This window comes from Montipora capricornis, chromosome 1, assembly GCF_036669925.1.
Source record: "Montipora capricornis isolate CH-2021 chromosome 1, ASM3666992v2, whole genome shotgun sequence".
Classification (NCBI taxonomy): domain Eukaryota; kingdom Metazoa; phylum Cnidaria; class Anthozoa; order Scleractinia; family Acroporidae; genus Montipora; species Montipora capricornis.
The window spans coordinates 4,228,673-4,237,256 of record NC_090883.1 but is presented as its reverse complement, the minus strand read 5'-3'; the positions used below and the strand labels follow the sequence as shown (position 1 = coordinate 4,237,256).

Here is an 8,584-nt window from a genome sequence, read left to right as displayed (position 1 = left end):
AGAAGAGAGAGAAAAAATGAGATCCGTTTTTATTCATCCCGTAAGTACAAATTACCCATGTATATAGTCGGTTCTCTTGGGTATACGTATTGTTCTACAAAACAATAGCGCGAATGAATAATTAATTTATTCTGCATGCATAATGAAGTAGGGACCTGCACGGAAATCATTCCGAGATCGGTCTTAGCGAACTCGTATCCAACGCTAGCTCATGGAATAATAATAAAATACACGTGGGCTAGTTTGTATTTAACAATTATTCCATGAGCGCGCGTTGGATATGAGATGATAGATAGCCAACGAGGCGCGTAACGCCGAGTTGGCTATAATGCCAGATATTCTTTGCATCTGAATGCACAGATATCCCACCAATCTGAACGAGGACCTCTTGCTTGCGCGATTCTCAAAAAAAACATTGTCTTTATTTCATTTGTGCTTAATTTAAAATTTGACCATACTTATTGGAGTCGCTTGATAGGTGACACCTGTCAGTATTCTAGCAAGCAACCTTCTCCGATATTTGTCGAACAACTCAAGTCCATGGATCCGGCATCTGTGTCGGGTTGCTCAAAGTTTGGTTTGGGCTGTGCATTAGTTTAGTGGTATCAAAAACGCTAGACTGCTTGCAGTCCCTTCTGAGTTCGTCGAACCGCCCCCTTTGGTCACGCAAGCGAGCCGAGGCGAGAATGGTGATGGACAGAGACATTTTCCCCTCGCGGCTAGCTTGGGTGACCAAAGCGGGCGGTTCGACGAACTCAGAAGGGACTTCCAGCAGTCTTCAACCATGCTGGGAAGCACTGACCAAGCTTCGAAAAACCCTCGCAAACTCGTAGTATACTCGGGATACCTTGGGCTAGCGCTCATGATCGAAGAGAAAACACCCTACTGTTATCGAGCAGCACGAGTTCGGAGGTGATGAAGCGGAAAGTACTCCTTAGAAAACAGGGTTTTTTCCAAATTGTCCAATGACACAAGCATTTAGAAATGCACCTTTCTTTGAAACTCAAAAGTTTGCGTTTTTCAACATAAGAACACTTTGGAATAGATTAGTACGCAGAGCTGATGCACTCAACACAATCTCAAACCTATCCAAAACACACCACTGAACAGAATTGTCATATGAAGCTTCAGCTGCAAAATAATAATAATAATAATAATAATAATAATAATAATAATAATAATAATAATAACACCTTTGATTCCTGTCCATGAAAAGAGTGACAATCTCTTTAGCAAGCAAGACAATCTTTTCTAGTGCAAAATAGAGGGTTTTGACACTTATTTGCCGCTCTCTCTCTGATAATAGTTTAAAAGCGCAATGATTTGAAATAACAATAACAATAAGTCTCTGTACAGGAAAAGGAAAATACAATTCAAATTTTCCCGAATCTTTTCTATCCTTGCCCCCATTTTCTCCATCTGATTGTTTCTTGAAACACTTTACAAAGGGACTCTGTGTAAGAACCCACATTGCGTCAACTGTTGTAATAAAATCTCACGAATTCGCTGCCGCTTAATTCTCATTACAGTGTCTATCTTCAACTGACTGTAGTCCGCACTACAGACACTGGGTATTTAGAACATGTAAGTCAAGGCTTCGAAGCCTCACTGAGAACTGCTGTTTATTGTGCTATTCAGCCATTCTCTTCTGGAGAGCTTCATTGGATAACACACGTTCATCTCAGGCAGAGCGTATTCGACGTTCTTTGTTTGCACAAGCAAGTAAAGGTGGACTTCAGCACAAGGGGCATCATAACAGCTTTTTGGTCACAATCTCGTACACCATTCGACGTCTGAAATAAGGCATGTGTCTCTACAACAAGAAAAAAAAAAGAACAAACAAGATTAGAGTTCTCTTACAAAGCGTATTTTAGAAGAATAGCAGAAAGGAGTCCAAGTGTGAGGTCTTTATTTTTGTGAAAAATAGCCTTTGTTCCACTGAAGTCTTAAACTCGCTCTAAAAACGCTACGCGGACCTTCTGTTACTATTACATCGTTTACATTGTGGCCACAACACTATAAACATCAAATACAAGTAGCTACAACAGCATAACGCGCCGGAAAAAAAGTGCAAATGCCTCGGATTGGTTGAGGATCAAACGCAACGTTTTTCGTGCAAAACGCTAAGCAAAGTGCAACTATGATAATTACCGAAAGAGTTCTGATACCTGGTAAGGGATCATAATACACATATGGAGCCTATCACGCCATTTTGGCGAGAATAAGTGTCGGTATATGGATCTCCTTGTAAAATTAGCAAAAAGACGTCTGCCTTTAATTATTGATACTTTCAGGCAATAGGTAAATTTCTCAGAGACCACCGTTTTTACGAATAAAATTTAACAGTGAATTCCTTACGCTTTCCCATTCCGTCAAAATGGCTTCCGTGTCTATTGAAAATCAGACGCCTCATACCTGGTCAAAATCAAATTTTGCCCCTCTTGATAAATACTCGGCGTACTGTAATAAAACAAAACAATTTCAATTGTCGTGGCAGAGTTATAATCTTCATGAGACTTTTAGATAAAGATGCTATCCACAGTTACTTCATTCGATCAGAAAAGACCACTCACCGATGGGAGTCCTCAAGTCTTGAGGCGCAGCAAGTTAATTAATGAATATTCGTCGTAGGGGCAATGATAGACAAAACAGCGTATTGTGTAGTAACTATTTTATAGTTACAGTTTCCGCGAGTCTCCTGGGCCTAGTTGTTGGAGGGAAAGCCAGCGCTAACCCATGATCAACATTCAGTTTCTCCTTATCACAAGAATGCCCAATCAAACACAAAGGCGGGGCAAACAAGGGAAAAGACCAAGAAGTGGGAACGTTTTTGACTGGACGAATGATCCCAATCAGTACCAGTTGAAACGTATGGAGAACAGAATGGAGAATAAGCATGCTGATTTTAACCAAGGATTAGCGCTAATTTCGTTAACGTCAAGGATCCTAGATTCCTAAAAAATAACATTACTGCAAAGAGAAAAACAAGTGCGCTACAAGTGCGGCACGCATTTTAAACAAGAAAACGTTAGCAACAGAATAAAGCTTAACACCCACAAGATTAGTTTGGGAAACAAACGTGGCCGCCAAGGTGTCGTGTGAAAGTCCAAGAAAACACTTGAGACGATATTTTACTGTTCTGTGTTGAGTTTATACGACGTCGTCCACGCAGTGACGCACGAAAGGGAAATTCAAAGCTCTTACGACATTCAGACATAGCTCTTGTGAAATTCATAACGATGATCCCGATGGACGACCCTTTTTGCCCTTCCCTGTTGGTTTACTTTCTCCAGGCAATTTATTTACTGGTCTCTAAGTACACACAAGAATTAGAATGAAGAATTAGAAGTTCATTTTTGTCAAGCATACCGTGCAAGCGAAAACTCCACAATCACATCCGTTCAGTTGTTCAGGTATATCCTTTGCATGAAGAGAAAAGAAAACAGACCAATCAGTGGTCAAACAAGTTACCAACATAACGCTTGCCTACCATTCTCAAGACAAGTGCTTTATATTTCAAGTTCAAGTCTTGTTTCACCAAATTAAGATTCGTTACACATCTTAGCTTGCGTAGCTGTTTTGCCCGCGTGAACGATCAATCGACGAAAAGGACAAACGGTCAGCCATGCACGAGGGGATTGGGGTGGGAGAACACCCCGCCCTAATCCCCTCGCGTCTTGGCCACCCGTTTGCGCGTCTTCACCGATTGATCGTTCGCTTCGGACAAAACCGCCAGCTACGCAGGTTATACACGCATATGAATAGCTGCTATTGGTGAGGGTGGGTTGGATTGTAAACAAAACTGTGTTGCTGCGTTGGTGGGGAGTGAAACATGAAAATTTGGTCTTGTCAAACGAGTTGATAAGGGGAAATTAACCATCTTAAAGATTTGCGAGCGATAGCCATTCGCTTGGACGAAGGACAATTGTTTCTCAAGGTGGTTAATTACTTTTATTAGAGAGACCTCGTTGGAATACAAGAATTTTTGCTGTTTCTAAAACGTGATCTTTCACCGTCCTCAGCGAACGTATCACCTTCACCTTTCACGTGTGAAGATATTGCTGTCACCATAGTTTCCGTCAAATCAGCCAATCGCCATAGATCTTTCTCTTCAGGCGCACGGTCTCCTCAAGCCGGCGGCCAGTTTCTGAATTCAAAATGGCTCAAGTAGCCTCTACTTATCGCTACTCGTTTGATAAAACCAAATTTTCGTAGTTTCAGCGTATTGGAGAGGAGGGTCAAAGGACACCACTTAGCCATTGATATTTTCAAAGTTTCAAAAGGGTTAACATTAAACGAATGTGCAGTGAGTGATTTTCCTGGATCTGTGCCTTTGTCTTGGAGATTTGGAATATCCTTTTTCAATGTTATGAATAGACAGGAACTACAAATGAAAACTATCGAAATCCGGTATGTTTGAACTTGATCCGTTAAGTAAAAGGTAAAAATCTATCGAAACTAATGCTAGGGAATGCTGGTCATCTAAATCTGTGGCTGGGAATAATTGCTAGACAGCTAAACCAAGAAGAGCAGAACGTCTTATACGCCTGGGCCCGGTTGTTCGAAAGTCGATTAACTTAATCCAGGATTAGCGCAAACTTTTGTTTTATGTTTTCAACTTTTTGGTGAAAGTTTCTTTTGCTTACTTTTGTTTTTCAAGATTGACTTCTTCTAATGTAAAGTTTTGCCAAATATCAGCGGTGAAAAGCATTTGGGAGTAGAGAAATAAACTCCTTGGTTACTTTTTAATCTGGGATTAGCGTTAATCGGCTTTCGAACAACCGGCCCTTGGCCCGCAATTTGATCTCAAGTTGAACTTCCGTCAAGAAATAGCAGACTAAATGATAGCCGCTCTCTCACTCACTTTTCACTTTAAATCACAGAATCTTTTACTGCTACCGCGCACGTTTCACACGCTCCCTTGTGCACACTTATGACCAACGAACGACAGATAACTCAAACAAAAGAAGAGAATGTGTCGGGAGCAAATACCTTTGGAGAAGATGTTTTCCATCCATTTAAATCAAACGGCACTTTTTTCTTGTCAAGAGATTCCTCATTAAGGTAAGCTCTAGTGAAGTAAAGATCGTAATGAATTTACGATTCTTAGGGGGGGGGGGGGGGTGCTGTCATATGAAGATTATGGCTCAATGGCACCCGCAGTCACGGCCGACCGGTTGGCTCAGTTGCTTGAAAATGGGGTTACCATATCAGAAGTCGTGGGCTCAAAATCCGGATGGACCAACACTTCTTCAATTAAATGAACGGGTAAGTGTTGATATTACAACGTAATCACAGCTACAAATGGTTAGACTCTTCGGGCTTCTAACACAATGACATTAAAAGTCTTGGAAGCGTATTACAACCCTTGTTCATTAATTCCGAGGGAAGTGAAAAAAAACCCATTCTATTGGTAACGAATAGGGTACAGAATTCCCGGTGCTGTAGTCTGGCCACAGTGTGAAGCCCAGTATCACTGGAGCCTCGCTATGCTGCGTCACCCTTACCACTTAATAAAACTACAGTAAATAATTGAACGACTAACATTTACACCAAATTATTCATGCATTCACGGTATAGAGCGATCGATAAAAGGGAGGGAGATATCGTAAGTTAGACAGTAGTCCTATCGAGATTATCCCCTCGTTGGCATCAACTTTCATTTTGGTTTTTGATAAGGGAGAGAAAAACGAGTAGCTGGAAAAAAACAGTCGTGATAAAGGGGAGCTCTACCAACTTGTGGCGTTACCTCTGGGACTTGGACCCAGGCCACACCAGTAGGAAGTGCGTATGAACGCAACTCAAAAGGTTGCTCAAATAGGGCAAAACTTACCTGAGAGCTGAGAGACACTGCGGATTAGAGCCTTTCAATGAATCGTAGTATGATATGCAGTTTTTGTTAAAGTCAACCGCCTGTGAAGAAAAAAGCCATCGATTTACCAAAACATAATTTGGAAGTGGAATAAGAGAGTCATTCTGCAATCCTTCAGTCTCTTTAAGATACTAATTAACTAAGACGGTAAATGAATGGAATGGTAAGAAATGAGTTGACTGTTGTGTAGTTTTATCAATTCTTTGCTATGCAACTTAACGTTAACCCAGAAATTACTTCTAAACGATGCAACTCAAAGCCTCGTGACAAACAATTTCTGTCGAGCAAACATGATTTAAGTTACAAACAACAGAGATAAACGTTCACTGAACAGTTTTCAGAAACACCAGTAGATGGTTTGCAACCAAGCTCGAGAGAAACATAATGATGTAATGCAAACGATGCAACTCAAAGCCTCGTGACAAACAATTTCTGTCGAGCAAACATAATTTAAGTTAAAATACAATAAAAACGTTCTCTGGCTAAAAGTTTTAAAAAGGGACATAAGCTTTCGGCTGTCGATCTACAGCCTTCCACGGATAAAACATGAAATGTCAATTAGTGATGTATATGCAAAAAAGGCGAGATAAGAATAATAAGAAGAACAAAGTAAAAGTATGAAAAAAGGTGGCTATTGTTTAAAAAGAATGCTATACTGATTAGGAATCGGCTTAGAATTATTGTCGGCATGCTTGGTAGCAGAGGTGTGCCAAGCTTCCAATTTAAAGTTTTTCTAATACGAAAAGAGCCTTTGTCGATAACTCGAGAATGATTAAAATCAATGCGATGACCGAATGACCATGCATGTTTCGCAATGTTTGACCCATTAGCACATGTTTTTACACTCCTATAATATGTTCTTTCTTGCGGGTTTCAAAGCAACGGCCGGTTTCACCAACATAACACCAATCAAATCGGAACAGGGTATTTTGTAAATCACGTTGGGTTGGTGTTCAATAGGTGGTCTGAATTTAGGAGAAAGAAATTCTTGTTGCAAAGTCTTGAGAGGCTTATTTACAACTCGGATGTCGTGCCTTCGAAGAATTCTTGTTAGCCAGAGAACGTTTTTCTTGTATTTTATAATGTCTCTTAATTTAAGTTATAAACAACAGGGATAAACCTTCACTGAACAGTTTTCAGAAACAGCAATACATAGTTTCCAACCATGGAAATCTTCTTCATTTTTTTGCCCATCCCTGTCTCCTTTGGTAATTGCCGTTTTATTCAATCCTTCCGTTAATGTTTTAAGTAGTTATATTTACATTTCACTTGATTTGGTTGCCCTGTTGTGGCTAGATTTCGTGACAAAGCCCCTTTAAGACATGGTCCACATTCTTACCGCCAAACACCAGTGCATTCCCAAATGAACAGGGACCAGAACCAAGTCCATTGCAAAGATATCAACCTGAATAAAGCAAAAAGAAAAAAAAATGAGACCAACGCAACCACAACAACTACTAAAAACAAATTCAGTCATTATTGGTGCCATATGTTCACCTTTTCATTACGGTTTTACAAAGTACATGTAGCTACAAATATACTTTTTTGCAAAAGTTAGACACTTCAATTTGCTGTCACTGAGTCGATGCACATTCATCGAAACAATGGGGAAACTGAAGAGATGACATTTTTCAATGGTGAATCAGGCAAACTGGGAAAAAGTCCGAGTACTCCTTTGCAGGAGTCGAACCTGCGACCTTCCGCTTACCAGTTCGGATGCACCACCACTGAGCTATAATGGGAGATTGACAGGAGCTAGGCCATTAAACCCTGATAATTGTCACTCGCTCTTGCTAGGACTAAAATTGTCTGAAAAGTACATGATGTTAACCCCAGTAAATGAATGAAGAAATGGATTGTTTAATCGACGGTGACAGGGGGATACTCGGAAAAAATTCCGAGCGCTCCATTGCAGAAGTCAAACCTACGAGCATCCGATTACTACTTCGGATGCTCTACCACTGAGCGCGAGGAGACACATGGGATTGGGAGCTAAGCAACTGGACTAGGTTCAGATGGGAATTGTCCCGCTATACTCTGCTAGGAATGAAATTGTCGAAACGGTGCGTTCTCGCTATTGAAATGAATGGCTGAGATGGGGAACTGTAGCAGAGTAATAATAAATACTCACCTTTTTTGTCCATCTTTTAAGACTTGCATAGCCTGACTTGATTAGTTTGGGATAAAAGAATGAATTGAATGCATGGACCTTAATTTTGCCTTGTTGATTGCTCCTTTCCACGAGAAGATTAAAGAAAAAATTGATGATCTACAAGAACAGATAGTAGAAAAAAATTGCCAAGATTAAAATTTATTTTAAAAAGACAACGATGTAATGATTTCGGGAAACCAAATAATGTTATTGCATAAGGGAATACAGGCATATTTCACCAGGAGCTCACAATCGCTTCATTGATACAACTGTGAAGCTTTCCTGTTATTTCGACCCTTACGAAAGAAAAGAAACAATTCAGAATAGTAAACAGATAGAGAGATGTCACGAATTAATCCTACAGTACGATATGCCTGGAAACTGATGAAACAATTTCACAGTTAAGCATGTCTTAGAAAAACCACTGCCAAAACTCATTCATTAAAAGTAGGGGAAGGAAACGTTATAGTAACATTTGATGATATGTACAGGTATACTTGTGACTTGAACACTGTGCTTCAGTTGACTGTCACCTTCATGAATTATTAATGCAGATAGGT

At 40.1% G+C, this 8,584-nt stretch overlaps 1 protein-coding gene across 1 annotated transcript in view; it reads right to left on the bottom strand.

Moving 5' to 3' along the window:
* Window positions 1–977: 977 nt before the first annotated feature.
* The window catches only part of LOC138043092 (sentrin-specific protease 1-like), a 56,183-nt gene continuing 48,576 nt past the window's right edge, over window positions 978–8,584 (bottom strand). The window contains exons 16-22 of the mRNA XM_068889253.1: window positions 8,004–8,141; window positions 7,212–7,277; window positions 5,834–5,913; window positions 4,993–5,071; window positions 3,370–3,420; window positions 2,416–2,460; window positions 978–1,813 (exon numbers count right to left, since the gene is read on the bottom strand). Of these exons, the coding sequence (XP_068745354.1) occupies window positions 1,751–1,813; window positions 2,416–2,460; window positions 3,370–3,420; window positions 4,993–5,071; window positions 5,834–5,913; window positions 7,212–7,277; window positions 8,004–8,141 (522 nt within the window). The 3' untranslated portion in view covers window positions 978–1,750. The remainder of the gene's footprint in view (window positions 1,814–2,415; window positions 2,461–3,369; window positions 3,421–4,992; window positions 5,072–5,833; window positions 5,914–7,211; window positions 7,278–8,003; window positions 8,142–8,584) is intronic.